This window comes from Bombus terrestris, chromosome 2 (assembly GCF_910591885.1).
Source record: "Bombus terrestris chromosome 2, iyBomTerr1.2, whole genome shotgun sequence".
NCBI classification, from domain to species: Eukaryota; Metazoa; Arthropoda; class Insecta; order Hymenoptera; family Apidae; genus Bombus; species Bombus terrestris.
In genome coordinates, this window is record NC_063270.1 from 9,397,993 (window position 1) to 9,420,330 (window position 22,338).

The 22,338-nt window shown below is 40.4% G+C and overlaps 1 protein-coding gene and 1 long non-coding RNA gene across 7 annotated transcripts in view; both read left to right on the top strand.

The window, feature by feature from the left end:
* Nucleotides 1-121: 121 nt before the first annotated feature.
* The window catches only part of LOC100650069 (serine-rich adhesin for platelets), a 58,573-nt gene continuing 36,356 nt past the window's right edge, over nucleotides 122-22,338 (top strand). For 5 of the 6 annotated variants that reach the window (XM_012317755.3, XM_012317769.3, XM_012317784.3 and 2 more), the window contains exon 1: nucleotides 123-1,458. Coding sequence is in view for 3 of the 6 variants with exons in the window: in XM_012317753.3 (XP_012173143.2) it covers nucleotides 1,357-1,458 (102 nt within the window). In the remaining 3 variants the exon portion in view is untranslated. Of the gene's footprint in view, nucleotides 1,459-22,338 lie in introns of all 6 variants that reach the window. The other variant, XM_048414560.1, reaches the window with a different exon arrangement.
* Nucleotides 5,519-6,987, top strand: LOC125387189. Its single transcript, XR_007227756.1, has 2 exons — nucleotides 5,519-6,657; nucleotides 6,734-6,987. It is a non-coding gene; the product is annotated as an uncharacterized LOC125387189 (long non-coding RNA).

Sequence of the window (22,338 nt, forward strand, 5' to 3'; positions counted from 1 at the left end):
AAGAATGGGATTGTGATTGGTCGAGAAATTGTATAAAGGTTATGGTGAGAGACGAATAAAGAGAAAGATAACAAACGAGAAGAGACAGCAGCGCCACAATTCCCTGTTAAACAAGAAACGTCAACCATTCCCCGTTCTTCGGTTCGGTGTCTGGATTGCCGTTCGCTATCCAAATATCCAGGCTAGTACGGTCAAGTTGTATATGTGTATGTGCGCGCAGGTGTCTCCCTCGCTCTTGATTCTCGTTGTTGGGTTATACGTAGTAGAGTATTGCGTGTACATAGGTGAACGGTGGCACGTGTATGCATGTGTTGGAGGTATACACGCGTGTGCGTTTCCCGTTCCGCGATTCGCGTATCCCGAAAAGATGGCCGCCATGAAAGCGTACGGTTGTGATGTTGACGTCGTTCACAGCAAGGCCGCGTCACGTCCTCGAAAAGCGTGAAAAGAAGGTGATTATTCGAATGCTTCCACGACTCTCATGGTGCTCTCTAACGAGAACGCGGTATAGCGAGAAAGTAGTTGATAATTCGAAACGCGAGTGCGGTGTTCGTAGGATCCCTCTCGCAGTGTTCGACGAAAACGACGAACAGAAGAGAGGAGAAAGAAGAGAGGGAGGACGAGCGAGGAACGTGCCCTGTAAGGGGTTGAAAGGAATCTTATGTGACAGAGAGAGGAGTGGACGAATAGCCTGTCGAAGAGCGGAGGTAAGAAGAAAGGAAAGAAGAAAAATAGGAAAGCGCGTGGAGAATACAACAGGGTGATACACGGAAGTTAGTGATAGCTAGAGAATCGCGGGTGGTTTATGGTGTCGCGAGTGAAACAAATGCGTGCGCGTCGTACGCGAACAAGCCTCTCTCTTGCCAACGATATCCCGGTCAACCTGTTTTTCGCATTTCCTTTGGGCTGCCTTTTACGTGTGACTCGAAACATTGTGTCAACGAGGGACGGCCATATTAATCCGTAGCCCCCGCCGTCACACACATATTCCAACAATCTTAACTCCTTGAGGTGGTCCCTCTAGTTTTACGATATTCGCTACATTTTTGGTGCGTATCCTATGTTGCGACCAATCTTCTCTTAACCGTGTCGTGTCGTGTCGTACCGTGCTGTGCTGTTCCGTGTAGTGTCGTGTCGTGTCGTGTTGTATCGTATCGTATCGTGTCGTGCCTTGCCTTCTAGCACCGTACCGTACCGTACGTATCGTGTCGTGATTCCTCGACTACTTGGATATACGCGTGAGATAATGTTCAGATTTTCGCCGGATGACGGTGCGTGCACCTAGTGCATGGACGGTGGTACTAGTGCGTACAAGGAATATAAACGACCGCCACTACGTGAGTTCTATGCCACCCGATGTTCATGTATCGTTCCGAAACAACTCAACGGTTCTCCACCACTGTGTCTATCCAGTTTACCAGCAGTACCACCCTTCCTAAATTCTCTACTATCCGCAGAGTAAGTAAATCAAATACATTTTCCTATGTATCTTTATGTTTTTATTTCTTTATTTACCTTGAATAACATACAATGGGAGAGAGGAAGGGTATACCTTGTATAAGCCAAGATTATACAAGTCAGAAAAAGATAGTGGTAATCATTTTGACTCATAGCACTCATTGTGGTTAACGTATGAAGGATCATTATATGTATTTCAAGCCAGTATTTTATAAAACAACCTGTTTCAAAGTTTACGCATAGAAGATACCTGTTAGTAATACATGCATTTAACGATGATCAGACGATAAGTTTTTCCTTAAACCAATGTGAATCTTGAATAAAGTATTTTGATCTTAATTACTTTTTGAATGCTGTTTTGCTAGTTTATATATGTTATTGTTCTGTCGGATACAGATTTATGTTACATGTGCTATGTTATAAAGAATGATTTATTGGATTAAATAGATTAAAGCAATATTTAGATTCTCTTTCAAAATTATAGACAAGTCGTCTGAGAAATTAAGTCTTGTCATAATAATCAAAGATATTGTTTTGCTTCAAAGACAGTGTAACGTCTTAACTACTTTATTATCTTTACAATGGTACATAATAAACTACTTTATCTGTTGTTTTGCTTGGTAATATGTTAAACAAGTGTTGTTATTCAAGATGATAAAACAATGGGAGGAAGCAACAGACAACATAACCTCATCTTGAAGTGACAGGAAAACAAGGTGTCTGACTTAAGCGAATGTGATAATGTTACAAACATTTAATTTAAGAATAGTAATGTTAATTATCATCCACGAAGTTATCAATACCTGTTATTGTTAACTTTAGTTTTTCTAGAATGTATGTTTATATACAAATACAAATAGTTCTGTACATTTTATTAAATATTACTAGAATGAAATGGTAAATACAAAAACATAGAAACGAATGTACAAAAGTATGTATATAACAAACATGAAAATAAGTTTAAAACAATATTTTCAAAAAAAGATAAAAAGATAAAATGGCGAATTACTCTCGCTTCCTCGTTGTGACAAATGCGAGCTAGGTCGAAAGAGAAATAATAGCATAGGAGAATCAATTGATCACGTTTGTCATGTAAGTAATTTTTAAGCTAAAAAGACAGTTTCGTGGTGATTAATCATTCCCCTCGTAGCAGCTCGGCCTATTTAATAGCGTGTTCCAGTGGCCTGTCGCTCGGCCTTTTTTTATACCGGTTTCAAAGGCGGTCGAGTGTACTTGGTATTTCGTAGCAATGTGTCGTTACGATGATACCGTGCGAGATTTTTGTCAGTATCTTTTTTTTTTCTTTTTTTCTTTCTTGAAAACACACACGAATATATGTATATCGTTTCGCAGTTTACTATTCGCGATTGCAAGTTTTTGTCACATTCAGTATCATTAGTATAGTGTGGTTCGTGGTCTTACGCTTAAAAATTGCTCTCGACTAAAAGTCTGACTATTCGAGTCAGTCAGGTAGCAGGAAAATAGATGATCGTTTTTGAAGTACATGCTCGTACCGGCGTACGACAGACAGGATTATTAAGGCACTTAAGCTCAGACTACTAACTTGTAACTTGTAGTTTGCATAAATGAATAAATGTAACTGACAAGTAAAAAGTTTCTCCTAGCTTGAGAAAAGCGTTTTAGTGGATTTGATTTTTCGCGAAACATCTCTTCTGTTTGGGAAACTTCAGTATTTTACGACGAATTTCTCCTGCTTTAGAAGATTCTGTCACTCGCGAAGAATTTTTTCGTATTACAGAAGATTTTATCTTTTGCAAAGAATGTTTTCTCTTTCGAAGAGTTTGCTTTTTCGAGAATCAGGTTTTTTCAGTTTGATTGAGTAAACTGCTTATAAAAAAAAAAAAAAAAAGAAAGTGGATTAACGTTTTGAAGAGGTCTATTGCTGGATTTCTAGCAGTTGGAAGTAACAGCTCGTGCTCGCTGTAATTTATTTGCTTTTTATTTATCGGCCTGCTGTTCATTGTTTTACAGCAACATCGATTCACTTGTACCGATATTTATTTTCATTTCTCGTTTCGCTGGTCCATTACACTCTGGACGTAGTTTACAGTTCCTATAACGAAAGCACATAATTTACTTTTCTTTCAACGAGTGTATATCGTTTGATCGTTGAAATTTCGTCGGAATTCGAACTAGATATCGGTCGGCAACATAAACGCGTACATAGTTACCGGCAAATAGCTACAGGTGAATTCGTAATTAGCCTCGTTCTCTTTTCACGTTGAATAGTACTAGTTGAACTATGACAGTTGTACAATATCGAGCGAACCGGTTGAACGTTACAGGTTACGAACTCGATCGTTTCCAATTTTTATCTTATCTTCGTGTTTTGATTTTTACCACGCGATAAAGCACGAGTACTCGTTGAACATTGCTTTTGTTTCACGTCGATTAGCGAGAATGGTTTATGATTAACGCGTTATCGTATATTAATTCCTTTTGAGCCAAAATTTACTCTCCATAATACTATCCTATTTTTTTTAGTTAAAAGTCAATAATGATAGGTCGAATTATCTACCATTGCATAACTAGAGAAAATTGAAGTTTCGTTATTTTCTTCCGCCAGTTTTGTCTTCCTTCGTTCGTTTAGTAGAAAAGTAACGTCGATTTTTGATCGTGCACTAATCGTAAGACAAACAGTTTCAAGTTGTTCGTATTTCGGTTAGTTTGCGATGAAACTGCGCTTGTTTTGAAACTCACTTCTTTTACGCTATTTTTTAAAATCAGAAGTTTCCAAACAGTTTTCCTTTCCCTGAGAAACACTTTCGAAATTGCATCGACTACATTACGCTTACGAGATACACGCACATTATGAATATCTTGAAGAACGAGAAAATGTTAGATGGGACGCTTTAACCAAGGAGGGCAGAGTTTCATCGTGCCGGAGCGAAACGTTACAGCGAATCATTTAGGATTCATTTCACACAAATTGAAGCTGTTTGCACGAGTGTAAAGTTGCAAGGTCGTAAGCATAAAGTTATTAAAGGGGTTAGTTCGATCTAATCGTTTAAACATAGCAGTCACTAATTGCCCGGTCCAGGTAAATAAATAGAAGGAAAAAAGAAATAGAGAAGGAAGTGAGAAAAGATGGTGGACTCGGTAAATTTTATTCGGTGCATAGCTTGTTTTTCTTCTCCGCGCGAAAGAACGACAACGTCTCGCGTTCTCCTCGCCACTTTCCGCGGGTGAAGTCCCCCTTGGAGAGTTCTCAGGCGTAGCTTCGCAACAATACGAACTACGTAAGATTCGTCTTACAAGCGCTTGCACTTACACTCGAAACGTATCAAGGACGACGGAACTCTCTCGCGTTTTCCGTAGCTCCGTACCCAGGTGTCGAATCGGTTCGAAAATAGTTCGATTCTCTCCCGTCGATTGGAGCTTGGTAAATTAGAGAAGATTCATAACAAAAACGACCTTCGTTCGCGCTTGTATTCGTTTCAGAAGAGCTGGCGCGTTTGTGTTTCTTCGGAATTAAGTAAAATGCGCGAGGATAAAATAGTTTCCTGTTTATACCTTCTGCAACGCATCTGCAAAGAGTAAGCTACGCTAAAGTACGTTATATCGTATAATAACAGACAAAGGGCAACGAGGTCATTGCATTTTCATGGCAGCGCCGTTCTTTTTCTAACGGCCAAGGGATCGTATCGTACGTATCGTATTGTGGCCAGAAATTGACCGAGGGTCTCGAAGTATTCCGAGGAAGCGTAGTTTTGATCGTACGAAGCGAACGAAATACGGTGCTCGTTAAAGCGTATATTTCTTATATGATGTCACGGCAATTGAAATATGCTTCTCTAGCCACGTTCTAAAAGCCTATATATAGATTTTATGAAATGTCAGCGGTTTGTTAAAGATAAATATGGAACTCGAGGAACGCAGATATATTCTTCGCTTTGGTCTAAATTTAGCCAAATGTGCAAATATTTCTTTATTTCCACCGTGACTTTATATAAAATATCAACATTGTCATCGAATCGCGCCAGATGTCCGAATACTTACGAGCCACGGTGTAAATCATTTTTCTCGCGTATTCCATAATTTCACCGGGTCACTTCGCGATTCCGATATATCGAATTATTGGAAGGATCGATATTCACTCGAATCGAACGAAAGTCTACAACGTTGTTCAAAATTCTATCGAGCCAACGTATTACCGGACTTTTCCAAGTTTTCCGAAGTATGTGGAGTAACGTATTAGCGAAGCGGTTGCGTGATGCGCGTGTCCGGTACACAACTGAGTTTAGATCGCGTCCGAGAACACGTACGTGAATCGTTTGGGGTCGGTGCATTAATTAATGGCACAGAGGCAGAGGCCCGTTATCTCGTCCGAGTGACGATGTTCCCGTCGGTTGAATCACGAATCCGTTTATCTCGGCGCCGCGACAAATTTCCTGCGTTAAAAGCGTCGTGGAATCGCCAGCTTTTCGGTAAGAGTTGCACATCCTGACTGGAAGAGCAGAGACTCGCGTGACGCGACACAGTTCCTCGCTTCCGGGCTGTACTCTGCGAGTTTTACGCGAAATAACGAGACTTCCTCGGCAAGTTTATTACTCGGCCGCGCTCTGTCTTTCGTATTCGCCGATTTTACTGCCGCCCATAGTTACAATGTTCTATCTGCCATCTCGAAACATCCGAGAGAACTGAAATTTTATCGTTTTCTTTCCGCCATCCTTGTTTTCTTTCGCGCGATTCGAAATTCTACTCGGTCATTATTTTATGAGACAGAGATATCGCAATGGTATTTGCTACGGCACGATAATATTAAAACGAAGTTCGCACGAAGTAAAGTTCCCGTCGTAATAGGTTCCGAGAGTTAAGAAAAATACGTGGGAAGAAGGAACTCGGCGTGCCATTTTAGCGAATTGGCTCGTAAATATAATATAGCGCGCATCTACCGTATAACCGGAGACTTTGTTGACTTTGAAACGCGCTCTCTCGAAGAACGGTGTCTCGGGTTAAAATAAAAATAAACTCGCAATAGAGGAGACGATTTTTTCGAGCCGAGTCCGGATCGTACGTAGAAACGCGAAGGAATTACGACAAATAATATCGTCGGTTTGGCGAAGCCAAAGCTATCGAACTCGGGAACGAGGAGGGCAGGCAGGGAACGGGAAAATATTCTCATTCGATTTCCATGATTTTCGTTTCGCGTAAGATCAACGTGCATCCGAGCTTTCGGTAAGTGGCTTTAAATCAGATTAGTCCAGTTGCCCGATGTAATTCCCTTCGATTTCGATTACTTTGCTCGATTCAGATTATCTGGATAAAGTGGAACGAACGTTTACCGATGTTGGGGAAACGCGTCGGCTGTAAGACTGACGGCGACGACGCCGACTCTATACGCTGCACTATGGTTACGCGAAAGACGAAATGAAAATACGTCTGTCGTTCGCATGACCGCCAAGCAGACTGCACGTGACGCATCCGAGCTGTGCTGCGCCGTAGTAGTGTGCTTTCTAGGGAGGCTGCAACTCTTAGACGCCGGTCGCCTCCCTTTGCTTCCTTCCTCTCTGACCCAATGTTTGTTCTGCGTTCTTTCCAACTGCTATGTATTTAAAACCACTTTTTACGCAGAGAATTATACGAAGAAATTCCTGTTGTTCTCCAACTCGATTATTTATTCCTCCCTTTCTCGCAGTTATTTATTCTTCTTTTGTTCGTAAAACTCCTTTCACAAGTGTCAGAGAGTATTTACGAAAACAGATTAGCATCATACGTATGTCACGAAATATACTTTTTTCTCCGTAGTTAAAATAGCTTGTCTAATATACTTTTCCATTGTTCAAGGTACGTTAAAATATTCGAAGTACTCGCGTCTTTTCTCTTTCTTCTTTTTTTTTTTTTTTTGTCTTTCAAGTAAAAACGTATTGTACAAGCTGTTACGAAACAATCTCTACGTAGTTGAATTTAAAGTCGAACCAAGCGAAACAAAAACTTCGGTTTTTCTCAGTTCCGATGGCTACTCCGATTGGCTATGAAAAATATCGCCGCGTTGTTGTACTTGTTGCAGTATCTACAGATCGTCAATTAGGTTGAAATATATCAAATTTCGTGTCGTTTAGCAGATACTCTTGTACGATTACAAAAATTTGATATCGCGGAAATGAAATATATAGAACCTCGAGAAAAACGCTTCATTGGAAAATAAGAGCGCGTACCGATAATTTTCCCGGCTATCGCAACCGCAATCTCATTTATCCGGGAAATGTCGTAATGGCGATTTCGTCACTCGACGAGATTCGAGCACTCTGCATCGTCTGATAGCGACATTGTAACTTTCGTTTTCCTTTTTTTCTCTCTCCTTTCTCGATATCGCCGGTTTCTTTCTACGCTTTTCTTTCAAAAGTATGCATCGGACTGGGATACGTGCCAATTGGAACTTGTAACGATGGGGGAGGGAAAGGGGAAAACAAAAGTGGAAAGACCGATGGAACAGAAAAAGACGAAACAAGAATCGAAGTATCGATGAAAAGAAACTCATCCAAGACTGTGTCGGCCTGACGCTTATCGTTACAGGACTTTCGTACGAATTTCACGCGCTTCCCTTTTTGTTACAAATGGGATTACGCGAGAGTACGAAGCGTTAATAGAGCGACGGTAGTTTGAATCAACGACCAACGCTGATGGAGATACTTGGTTGCCTCGGTTCGCGTTCGAAACAGAGTTAATTCGGGGTAATAATCGTAACGATCGAAATAGCTGGAACCCGACGAAGAAATAGTAAATGGCAAACGATAAAAGTCTCTTAGGGTCTACTTTTAAATAACTATCCTTTGACGTCTCAAGTTTGCCAACTGTTCACGCGTTGATTGCCACGATGGTTATCGGTGATGCGTGTTTTACTACAATTTTTAGAGCAATTAAGATAGAACGAATGTTATGGACTAGAAAATTGTCAACGATGCGAGGGACTCGATCAAGCGAATGAGTCGGAGATAGGCGCGCAAATGCGATAGAATATTTTGCAACAAATTAAATGTTATGGCGTGGCATACGCCGATCTATCGCGGTTCTCGGGGCAAAATGTACAAAATTCGCGTGGCAATCGGTTGATCAAGTTTCAAGCTTCTAAACGGGTGTTTTACGGATCGATGATTCGTCGATCGAACCATGTAATTAGAGTGTCTGCAACGCTATAGGCGCGTACCCATCGGTAAACACGTTCACGAACGGTATTTATGAACGGTGTTCGCAAGACGTTCCTAAACATTTTACGACCATTCTACGATTTTCCAGCGACCTGTAACGAACTCGTGAACGGTTCTTGAAAGCTACATAAATATTCTATGTGGCTCTTTATATACCGTGTTCATAAAAGCTTTAGTATAGACGCTCTTGAGAACTAGGTACATTTCACGAACAGTGTGCAAACAGATGTCAAACAGGCTACGAATTATTCACGAACAGTAAGTGTTTGTCATCTGTTTGCGTGCTGTTCGCGAACATGTTCGTCAAATACAGTTCCCTGAAATGTCTATACCAAAGCTCTTGCGAACACGGTTAAATATTTTTGTAGGTATCGAGAACAGTTCGGGAATCTGCGTTGTTGCACCCGAACACCTGTTCGTGAGAGCCTGTTGAAAGTTGCCATTTTCGGCGGATGAGCGGGTTTTTTTTTTAGCACCGCGAAGCCTACCTGTTCAATGATAAAAATTCATTTGAACTTAGTGTTTGTTTTTCTTTCTTTTCTTTTTTTTCTTTTTTTTTTTGACGTTTGTTTTACAAAAGATTTTCGCTAATCCATGGTCCGTGACTCGTGGAATTTCGCCAATAATGCTAATCTAATCACGCAAGATGGCTCCGATCGTTCGAATGTATCGTATTACAAAAACACGATTGCTGATGCGCAACGATTATTCGGAAGACGTGTGCCGTTCGGATATCGTTGCTCGAACGGACGGTTAGAAAAATTGTCGAGGGCAGAAGAAGGGAAGACGCGAGAATGAAAGAGAAACATTGGTGGAGGAAGAAATCGATGATACGATTGTTTTAGAGAGAATGGAACGAGCTGCTTTGTTCGACCACCGTGTTCACGAGCGACGTAGAAATTTCTTGGCTCGTCCATGATGGATCTCGCGTTCGATGCGATAACGAATCGTATTTTTCAAGGGGAAGAGCATTGCGGAGAAATTGCTTCCAAAATTTTTCAACCGCTGCTCGTTACCTTGAAACGAGTCACGCAACGTGGATAAGTCAGCCTCGACCTTGTAATAACGTATGCATAAGAGCCGCTGGCTATTATCGTGGCTTAATTGTTCGCAGAGATAATTAAAACCGGCGGATGAAATTTTTCTAAGAATCGGATGGATCGCTAAATCCTGAACGCTGTTGGCGACTACCGTGTTTCCCACAGGCGTGGCGGTTAACGAGAAACGTGCTCCGATTTATTCCAGAGGAAAGGTTAAAAGCAACAGCGAGCGCAAGTAAAAGTAGTACAGCGGAGCTTTGCATATTGGAGGCAATAGGGAGACAAAAAATTCTGGATAATGGAATTTTCCGGATTAACCGGTTAACTGCGCTCGACGTGTATACACGTCAATCCGAAACTTTATTTCGGTGCGATTGACGCGTGTACTCGTTGTGTGAAATAAAAAATTGCCATTTACTATAAAAACTCGAGAATTTTTAGTAAAAAGTAATATAAATGACATTTATACTTGCGGTAAGTCTGTTATGTATTTTATAAAAATATGTTTGGTTATTCGGTTATTCTCTTTGGCTCGTATACCGGCTATTCCCCGAATTGTTTTGTGTTTTATACCAGCTTATATAACTTTGTACCAGCTATACCATCAGAAGCAAAAAACGTAGTCCGTAAGGAGTCAGGTTACTGGTGCTCGTCCTGCGAAATGCCACTTTGCGTGGTGCTTTGCTTTGAGAAGTATCACAGTGAAATCAACCGAATTTTTTACGTCTTTTTTCTTTAATTTTTATCGTTTACCAGTTTTATTATTTCCTTGGAATTTTTAAGTTTTGTAATAACAAAATCTTTTTCAATGACGAATCGTTAATTTTTTATCGAATAAAAATGTAATTTTTCCTCTTTTTGCTTTACTTTTTTCGTAAAACTTATATAATAGGAGCATTTGCCCTGTATTATACGCGTATACTCGTCGTTGCTTGATTTCATCTGCGCATCCCGTAAAGGATTCTTCAAACTAAATTCCGCACTTAATAGGTTAATGAACAATAGTCCTTAAATGGTTAAAATTGTGTTGAAGAAATCCGCTAAAGTTGGTACTGTGGTATTGAAACATTTCGTTAAATTCGTCGTACGTGTGGCGTGTAATGCTCGAATGGTTTCTTTTTCACCGTTGAATTATATCTTAGCATGAATAACTCCGCGGAACTGTGTCGATTTTGTGTCTAAAATTTCCTTTTAAATTCCTCGAATGCTTCAGCGTAGAAAGGCATATCCTTTCGTTCTCCCTTTCAATCTGTGTAAGAGTGTATCAACGAAATTTTTGTCGTGGAAGGGACGAGGTAGTTCGCTAACGGAAAATCGATGAAACGATGATTCACAGATCTTGGAAATAATTATGAAACGCGTAATCGAGACAGGTAGTACCATGTTGTTTGAAATAATACTTCAGATGATATAATTTCAAATGCTCTCGGATTTGATTAAAATGTAACTAGTGGAAATTAGAATACGAGAAGCGTAACTACGATGCATTTCGAAAAGAGGGAAAAATGCAAATCGGTGAATAAAAAGTTTTCGTGAATTCATAAGGTACATAGCGTGAAATATGTAAGTTAACCGAGGGCGGTAGAAAAGGATGCACATTTCGAGTAGCTATTATATGCCGCGGAAGAGGATAGTCGGACAGATAGTAATCGATGGATCCCACTTACGATATCGAAGTTAAATAACCGATGCACCTTCCAACCGTAGGAAGGCAGAGATAAAGCGGTCTCTGGAGATCGTGTAGTAGTTAGCCACGGATTAAAAACCACTGTCAAGACTTTGTTGAATAAAGGTCAGCTTAAAAATAAAGCTGTAAATGTAGGAAGAACTCGACCTAATTTCGTTACCATTGGAATTTTTCTATGGGAATTGAAGTCCTTTCGACTCGAAAGAGACAGAGGGAACCGCTGTACCATTCCAAGCAGCTCCGGTCTATTCATATTCTTTCTCTTTCACCATAACCAAATTTTCTCTAACGATCGTTGTCATCCTTCGTCTCGGCCGATAACCTGGAAACGACTTTCGTATAATTCGTAGATCGTTTCCTTACGGAACAAGGTTCTATTTAAATTTACCGACCGTCTATAAAAATCCAAGCTATGAATAATGGTTTCTTTTTAGTAAAAGACTCCTACATATTTATTTGGCTTGTTATTAAAGACTCGTTTTCAAGCTTCGTCTTTTATTTAGTTCTGTAATTTTAGCTTCTATCAGGGAAATTAAAATCAGGGAGATACGATACATTAGGGGTAACTTTTATTTCTAATTTGTCAGATGACAAATTACTTCTACTCCTACTAGTTTCAGAACTATAAAGCTTTAATATCGCGTATATTGAACCTTTGAAAATCAACTTGCTCGTTGTAATATAATTTTACAATAAAAATACATCTTGCCAAAATTAAACAAATGTCCACGAAGCTTCCGAATGGTAACATATTTGTTAGATCGTTACGAAAGACTAAAGATACATGCAGTTTATTGAATTATCGACTCTCAACGACATCATCGTACATTGTTCGATAAAAGACCGAGTCAGAGTTGAAAAGAAATAAAATTACAGACTTCTCCGTCCAACATCGGTTCTCGTTTCGCAGAGGGTAGAATCTATCTTATCCTCCACGGGATCGAAAATATCTTTCGGAACGAATCGATGGCCGTAATCCGATTAGCAATTTTGAAAACGCGGTTCTCTCCAAGTACGCCATTCGAAGCTACGTACATTCTCGTCACGGGAAAAGTATCGATGCGAACGTAACGCGAACGTGACACGAGTCGAAATAGTTTGAGACGAGCGCGTTTAAGCCAACCAATGGGGAGTTACAGATGAAATTCGTGTCAAATAAATCATATTACATTTCTGGTATAATTAAACTGTCCTGTCGGAGCAACGCTCCCCGCGTTTTCATGTTTCTGCCGTGAATATTCTAATTACGTATCTCTGCGCGTAACACGCGCCTGTTTGTTGCGGTTGGTTCGCATCGAACAACGTTTCTCGTTTTCTGGTCTCGTCGAAATTTTCTTCTTCCGTTGAATCCGCGATGAAAACTCACCTAAACCTACCGTTGTATTCGCATTTATGCGAGCCAGTCGTATTTTTAGACGCGATTTTTCAAACATTCTCGTATCGTCCGCGAGATGCGTGTTTCCAACAAACGCCTCGCAACTTCTCTTTCCGTATACATTTCCGGATTTCTGTCTCAAACTTTTTAGCCACGTAATCGCGATAATCGCGTCCATTTACAGCGTAATTGTACGCCTCGTATCAGACCCAGTTAACATTAGAACTACCGATAGTTAACACGAAGCTATTTCTACTAAAGCCAGTGAAAATGACTGGTCTTTAAAAAATACGTAATAATAGAATATTTTTATATTTATTGATTTATTACTTTCTTACAGAAGCAATTCCGTGTTATGTAGTATATTTTTCGTATTATTAATCCATCTGCGACCATTATCTCTAAACGAGGGTTGGCACATTTATAAAATTGTAGAGCCCAGTCATTTTGACTGGTGTGGTATTTCTAGCGATCTAGCGATCGATCCGGAATTTTCTTGATGTCTGATATCATCATGTCGAATGATACGTAGTAAAAATTTGAAAAACGTGTAGCAAGTTATAGAAAACGAGGAAATTGGTTAATTGGGGTTCGATAAACAGATTGCACGACCCTTTTACACTTTGACAAGTTCCAGCCGTTTTGACTGCTGTTGTTATAAGTAGCCTAGATACAAAATTATTTTAAGTTTGAATACATAAAAAACAAAACAAAATTCAATAGATTATTCTTTTAGTTATCGTTGCAAAAGTCATTACATCATTGTGGAAAAAAATATAACATGAAGTAGGAATTTTAAAATAAAATTGTGAAACCAATCAATTTAACTGGTGTGGTAGTTCGCTTGTGGCTAGAGCGCGGATTTTCGTGTATATGTAGGAAACTCGAAGAAATAGGAAACGCGCAAAAATACCTGAAATTTCGGAAATATTAGGTCATCCGTTCGTATTCGTCACGTTCATTGTACTTCTTCCCATTTTTCAAGTGCATTGGTCCCTTATCGCCGTATGTTTATAAATCGAGACATGAAATGTATACACAACAGTCGGTACGAACTTATGGGATGACCTAATATATGTGGTATCATGGAAAAGGACCTAGGAAGAGTGTCTAGTTAACCATAAACAATGTCGCGACAGCCGAGACGTCGTCGGGTCCATCAATGTGTCGTCGGTCCTTCAAGTGAATAGTTTCGTAGAAAAGGCCTACGTAACCCTGGCCACGGGCCTTCGCGGAACACATGCGTGGTGGGGCTAAGAAAAGACAAAGGGATGCTAGCTCAGGGGGTATTAGTTAGTTGGGAAATCGTAGAGTGTGAGTGGAGGAGCCGGAGAGTGTGAATCGGGAAGTTGAGAGCCGAGTATGATAATAAGACGTACGACAGTATTGTAATCAGTTCGTTGTATCGAATATTACTTGTTAAACCAAAACATCATTACTTGTCCTTACTCTAAGACCCATTAAGATACTACATATATAGCGCTCTCTATGATACGTAGTAGGTAAAACAATTTTTCACCTACGTTCCATTTCTTTAAGCCTACTTATCGAGATACGAGTATAGCTGCGTATGAGCTAGAGGATAATTCGAATCATGTTACTTTTTTGCCTCGTAGTATTAATATCGTTAGGATACACGCAATGTAATAATAAATAAACTCCAGGTAAAACAACGTCGCCGCTACGTACAATCATCAAGCAAACTCGAATTCAAATTTTCCAGCTGTCCCCCGACCAGTATAAATAAACGGACGTGATCGTAAGGTGATCAGTTTATCAGTGAGTCGTGCGAATCAATAAGAGTATCTATCAGTTATCAACGAGTTAATCTCGAACGATCTTACTGACAATTTATACACTGTCTTTAGCGAATCCATTTGTACGAGCGTCTTAGCGAATATTGTCTGTACTTATTTATTTATTATTTTTAAAATACACTTGACGATTTCAGCTATCTCGTCATTTAAACACACTATCAACTATCCTGCACACGAGTTTGCATAGATAGCACAGTGCGTGTATCTCGCACAGTCAGAAACTTTGGTATTTTTAGTTAGCCGACTGTTAGTATTATTGCGTTCGATCGAATACTTATTACCAGAGCTAGTTCGTACGTATATGCTTGGTTCTAGGCAATAACAGCGTTCAGAAACAAGAAACAAGTTTGTTCGATGAGTAAAACCACAGGATCGAGGCAACTCTTTCTCTCTTTTATACGTTCAAGATATCGAACATCGATATTCGTCCTTTCTCTCTCTCTCTCTCTCTCTCTCTCTCTCTCTCTCTCTCTCTCTTTCCAAATAACAAATTCGATCCTGAATGGCTCTCAATGCGGCTCCATTAAAATACCGATAATAGCGAGATTCGCTGCCCTTTGAAATCAAAGCGAACCACGGCTTCTGGTGAATTCAACGCAACCGTTCCTCGTTGTCTATATTATTTCAGGCATTTAGTATCGCACAATAACAGCGTGCACCTTGTTAATCGTCGAGGAAGTTCCAGCGGGTTTCGCGGACTAAGCTCCGTCAATTATTTCGCGGTTTCACGAGATACTAGGCGCACGTCGATTCGAGAAAATATTGCTGGCACTTCGATTTGCCGATACATCGAAAATCCCTGTTGCTATACCGATCAATTTTCGCCTGATAATGACTTTAACCATCTGCGAGCGACTCCTGATTCCTGCAAGGTCCAGGACATTTTTTATACGAAACGAAATTACAAATTGATCCTCCAGTTGCATACTAGCTCGTCTTCCACCGGTAATTTCAAGCAATTTTTCGCGTTGCTCGTATCTTTTGCTCGAATGTTGCTCCGTTCGACAGGATTAGGGCGAAACACGTAGCGATGAATAAATACGTTGGACGATATTCTAGGAACTTGGAAAATTATCGAAGAATTGTCTGGAATTTTTTAAAACACAGACGTAGAAACACCGCGTGGATTTAAATGACCCAGTATGCAAACGACCTCAGTGAAAATAAGATTGCAGACGGAGGGTTAAAGATTTAAATACCAGGGATAAAGAAAAACATGTACACAGCGTTTTATGCAAATTTTATTCCCGGTAATCGAACATCGAATATATTAGAGTTTAATTTAAACGTAAGTTAATTTTTATATGCTTTGAAAGTGTGATACGTTTCGAAAGAATGTTCAACGTGTAAGCTTACCGAGATTACTTCCTCCTGCGGATTATCTGTCTGAGCACGCTATACGATTCTTCTCTTTTTGTCCTTTTTCGCACAACGTGTACGTCTCATCTAGCCTTTGTGGTTCAAAGAAACGGAAGACGGTGGAACAAACTGCTCATGGCGTTTCTCATTTGCCGGCCGGTTGTAACAGCGGTATTCGTCCACAAAGGACCAGCAGTCTTTCAATAAATGCAATTTAAATATTGCTGCCTCGTTATTGCTCGAAACCCGTCAATTAGCGAGGACAACTGTGCGCCCACTGACACGGCAAACGGAATGAAAATGTGTCCATTAAACGATCGATGCGGTATTTCTTAAACGCATCGCAGAACGTAGTTACATCTGCTCGTTCCACGTAATACGATTTTACGTCACCGACGTAATATGGGGCACAACACTGGCGTTCCGCGTCTTCGTGTTTCCTAAGCTCTTAAAAGGGAGAGACTAGACTTGTAAAAGGGACACGCGTAAGCGCATAGGGAGGGCAGGGCAGGCGTAAGCTCGTAATCTCGATAGCGATCTAATCCCTAAACCGCAGCAGGCAAGAAGAAAGAGCACTGACGACACGTAGCAAATATAAACGAGGAATCGTGCACACACGAACTCGACCTGATGTCTCTCACGTGCTGCCGTCTTCCGCGATTCTCGCGTGACCACAGCGTGTCTCGATTCGCCATTGCACTTGAAAGATCGCGATGTCACGATCGCGACTCGACTCAGCCGACCCACGGTACAAAAAACGAAAACAAACAGAATACGATAATGGTTGAATCGAATAGGTGAACAAAAAAGAAGTAAAAAAGAGAAGCAGAAAAATGTTATGAAGCGAATTTTAAAGCGAAAAGGCCAACGACGACGGATCTCGAGAAACACGGTTCGACGAATTTGATGAAGCTCGTGTGACAGAACGCGACCAGTCGTCGTTCGAACGTTGCTAGCTGGAAAAATAACGGTCGGATGCGCGAGAAAGGTAATTAGAAGTGGTGGCTCGAGCGGCGTCGATCAAATCGATTCGATGATTTTTGTCCCGACGCGATAGAAAGCAACGCGGTGCATATGTTCGACAGTCGAGCACGATGACGCCATGTGTTTCCAGCTGGATTACGACCAGGGAGGGTTCGATAGACGCAGCAAATTCTAGGGGCGCTATGTAGGGTGCACGAAATGTTTTGGGTCTGTGGGCTTTCGTGCGTCGAGTCGGTCGAGGGTGGCCGACACACAGCCATTCTACTACCTTCCTCGTTCGGAATCAACTTATGCCTAGCGATGGCTTCGACACGCCTCGAATCCCATTTAACGTTCAAACGAACTTTTCGCTCGTCTCGAATTTCCTATGAATTTATATTCGTATACAGCTGTTCGTACAAGCATTCGACAACTCGACATAAAATATTTTCACGTGTACGTTACGCGTGTTATGTAAAATACTTCCAATACTTCCGTCAGTAACGTGATAAGACAAGGATTACGTAGGTAAAATTTGAAGATAATCAGAGAACGCATATGATATATGGTCTTGGACAAAATAATAATATTTGTATGTGTAATTTCTCGAAAACGACGTAGGATTTCTAAGTGCAACAAATACAAAGTAAATGTCACTGCAACGACGAATTTTCTCCAACAATTTTCAATGATATTGGAATGTAGGCAGCGCGTGGGCCGTCAAATAACCGATACGTTTTCTCCTTTAAAAGATATTTCTACCACTTTAGCTGGCGCTTCATTATCACGCTGGGAAATTGCGTTCGAAACCAATTAATTTTGCCAAATGAAACATTTTTCCATTTTCCACAGTTTCAGAGCTATAGCTCGCCCCGATAGAAATACTCTGCATACAACGTAGCAGTAGCGGCATGAATGATGGTTCCTGAATCACAATGTCTCACAGAGACGCATTGTATTCGAACAATATCATACAACTAGAATAACAAGTAGAATAACGAGCGGCAGATTATCCTATTTTAGCTTGAAATATTCCTTACGAAAAGAAAAGGTCCGATTAAAAGGTCAATGCCTTTGGTTGCCCGTTTTGTTTGGCGGTCAGGTCCTTGGTCGTTCGACTGACAGCGAACCGGTGATAAACGGTTAAATTGCAGGTAGACGAGCCAGAAGGAGAGAAGGGGACATTTTGTAGCGGGTTTCCGTGAAAGGTACGGGAATAAGCGTGGCTGCATCGAACGTCGAATGGTTGTATCGGTGGAGAATGAACGGCCAACAAGGAAATTGCGTGGATATGTCGCCGAGTGTTATAACGGTTCCCTGACTACGAAAAAGCAACGAGACGATACGCATGATTAACGTCCTGTCTACGTCTTAACTATTCTAATTGCTATTTATTATAGCGAAAATGTTCATGTCACGAATGCTTTCGACGCGTTAAAATACACATTGTTAAAATGTACCGTAATTTATTCGTTCTCGATCTTGTTAAGAGAAAACAAGTAAATATATATATATATATATATATGTAGCTGCACATGAGCTACATATTCGAATCATGTTGTTGTCTTGCCTCGGAGTATCAATATCGTTAGGATACACATAATGTAATAATAAATAAATTCCGGGTAAAACAATGTCGCCGCTACGTACAACCATCAAGCAAACTCGAATTCAAATTTTCCGGCTTTCCCCCGACCAGTATAAATAAACGAACGCGACCGTAAGAGTTTCAGTTATCAGTCAGTTGTGCGAATCAATTTGGGTTATCAGGGATTATATTAACGATTATACACTGTGTTTAGCTAATCCGTTAGCGTCTTAACATTATCTGTATTTATTTATTTATTAATTATTTTAAAATATACCTGACGGTTTTCAACAACGAGTTATCTCCTTGTTCAAACAACAAATCACACAACCATCCTCTACATATATATATATAAATGTAATATTAGAAAAATTATGGGCTGTGCTGGGCGTCGCATAAAACAGTGAGTCTACATGGAAGAATAAATGACGTATCCTGTATTTGAAGAGTGTATGTAGATTTTCGTGTCTGATTGTATATACTACATTGAATCATTATAATTACAACTGAGAACATTAACGTTGTTTATACACTTGTTTCCTTTCGACGAGTAAAAGCTATATGTATATATATATATCCCTCACGGAAAGCTGTGGCCGTCGATGTAAGTACACGGTGCGATGACAATGTTTTCGAACACACTGTGTATCGTGGTGGTGTTGTGAAAGTGGCGCAATACGTGCATTAAATAGTAGGCAGATGTGTATTTGGTTGACGTGTGATCGAGACTAGGATAAAAACGGAACAAAGTTTAATTACACTTTAAGACGGATCGATATCGCGCGTGTTATTCTTTCGCTGCTACCTCGCCATCCCAACCGTATTAAATATTTCACTCCGTGGCACATTTTATCTTTCCTCGTAGCGCGAAACGCGTTCTCTGGCCGTTCTGGCGCGCGTTTTACTTCCTCCCCGTTTTAACTCGTTTCGTTAAATTGCATGTGAAATTCGTTCGAGCGTTTCCCACCATCGGCCCTGTTTATCCTTCGAGTAAAGCCATTTACTCGACGTTCTTGCAATGTTGCCGCAACATTCGTAGAAAACTCGAATCTACGAAATGGTGGCTCCTTCTGTCTGATTTTAGTATGTTCCTTTATCCACGATTTCAACAGACTGTTCGTTGCGTTCGTTCGTCGTCAGAGGCGCACCGGTTCGACGTCCAACTTTGCAATCGAGTCGAGATCCGCGATTAATCACGAAACCAACTATTTCGTTGTTACTTATCGCGTCGGTAACATAGCCCTATACGAAAATGTTTCGATAAAACACGTGCCTTCAGTGAAACGCCATGAATCATCTATTACAGTTTCACGCGGGTCTACCGTGCATTGTTAATATCGAAGCATTAATTTTTTTTTTATGTAGCTTTTAACGTCGCATCAATCGCGCCTATGTGGTTATTAGCGACGACGATGCGACCAGAGAGAGATTTACTAGTTAGATTTCGCTAAATAACGATATATTTTCTGGAAAGGGGAAAACTCTTGAAACTTGATTTTTATCACAGAGATATTGGCCCGATACGATAGCCGCTCTGAGGCAAAGTTTCGCAAACAACATTTGTTGCGAAAGTAATCGTATTTAGAACAATTTAACAGGATATGCTTGACGATAATTTCACACGTCGCAGATTAGATTTTCAGATATGTATGTGCGAGTCTGACACGACCAATTCTAAGTCTGTTCGATACAACTTAATGTCGACGATCTTGATGGCGTTTCCGGTAAATAGATCCTCGTTAAAAAAGAAGCCTTCTTCGTTGATGTCGACTGTATTACGATGCCGTGGAGTTTTTTTTACACGCGTCGTTCCGGCTCGGGTTTCCAGGGATTTTGCTCTGATCGTAAGCGAAGTGGACGATGATAGAATTCATTTACATTCCATTGGAGAATTTTTAGCCGTACGACATATCGTTGTCGGAATCAAACAACCAATCTGAAGGAGCTTCGTTTGAACGTTGTGTACAGGTTCACGGATCAGAGTTTCGCAATGTTCTTTCTCCAGTTTCCTTTTGAGCCGATGTAATCTGTTTTTTATGCTCCTATCTATCAATAGAGGATATACAGTTTTGATCATATCTGTTAATGCTTTGATATCAGCAGTGTATTCCTTGGCGATGGCAACTGGGTTTTCTATACCAAACGTGTTTTCCAGGAAACTCTGAAATTGGTTATAGCTCAATACGAAATTGTTCTCCGCTTTGTCGAACGCCTGTTTAGCTAGTTTCACCGTGTCGTCGATTTTTCCTATTGTCCTGTTTAACGACTGACTGCGTTTAGGTTTCTTATTAGCGTCGTCGTTGGTAAGTTTTCTACTTTTAGCGGTGATACGATGCTCGGTATTACAACATGTTTGATCTCTGTCGTTAATATTTTCCACGGCGGACAGAGACGGTGTCCGAGATAATTCCGATAGGCATCTTTTGTAACTAAAATTCTTTAACTTCGCTTTGATACTTTTTAGAACTAATTTCTACGAGACTGTTTACGACAGTGTTTTTCGTACAAGTATCATCGTCGTCGTTAATACCGTTGTTTTTCGTGTCACTATCGATAACCTTGGTGACTGAAGCATCGTCGTTCGATCGTATCGTATTACCGACGATAGTTTTTGTAGATTTGTCGTTGATATAGCATCGTTTGGTTACGTGGTCTTGCCTTTTGCGAAGAGAACCAATAACTTTCTCGATAGATAAAAAAATGCGGTAGCGTATATCGTCGTGATAGATTACAAAGGATTCAGGAATTTTTGCCACGTCGCTTGCATCGATGTAAATTTTCCTCCTGAAGCTTAGAACATGACCGAATCCAGGCTTTCGAATGGCCGCTCTGAGGTAGCTGAGCTTCGACGTGGCTTTAACCCTTTGAGTGCTGTGGGCGCATATAGGTGTCTGGCGAAAGCTATCGGTGTAGCTAAGGACATATATATGCGTGTTCTGTAAGTGCCCGGCATAGACTAAGGATGCATGTATGGGTTTTTCAATTTTTCCGAACACCTACGCAGAAGTAATACTATTACGTTTGTGTGAAATAAATATAAATGCATTCCTTACGGCAGTAAACAAATGCCAATAGTGCCTCGTTATTGTTGAAGTAGTCACCACTTATAAGAAAACTCTACATCTGATTTTTTTAGTTTTCTCAAGCACTGAATTTTTCACACACAACTAAATTATTAACTTGTGTTCTATTTACTAAATTTAGTTTTCTAGTTTATTACCCAAATTCTAGTTAATTGTAAATTTCAATGTTTATAATAAATAATTAAAAATAATTAAAAAATTTCTTCAATCATTTAATATCCCGCAAAAGAATTGCTATAACTTATAACGATTTGTGCTTTGAATAGTCAATCAACAGAGTTCAGTCTAACGAAAAAGTATTCCGTCCACAGCGAACGTCAGCGCTAGACGCGCACCGTCCGTACGGACGGCATAGGCCGCGAGTATCCAGCACTCAAAGGGTTAATATCACTGACCGCTAGGAATTTCTCGATGTACTCGTTAGGGATAGACGGTGATACGCCGGAGAAGATAATTCTTTTCGACGAAGAAATTAAAGGTCTTATCCCAACGATGGTATCCTTGACAACGATCGTCGAGTGTTTGCAGAGAAGTTGAAAAGCGGATTGCCTACTGTCCAGATACACGCATACACGATCGTTCGATATACGAGAAACGAAACGAATAGCAGATTAGTTAGAAAGCTTCGCAATGGCACACGCGTAATCGGTTATAGATGTTCCTTCGATGCTATCGGCGATAATTGCTACTTCTTTGCTGGGGTAGACTCGATGCATGGTTGCAGAGGCGTAGGTTAACGCAGGTGTAGACGGCGGCTGAGCGATCGTTTGGTTCCGAACCTGCTGTACTCGGCAGACCT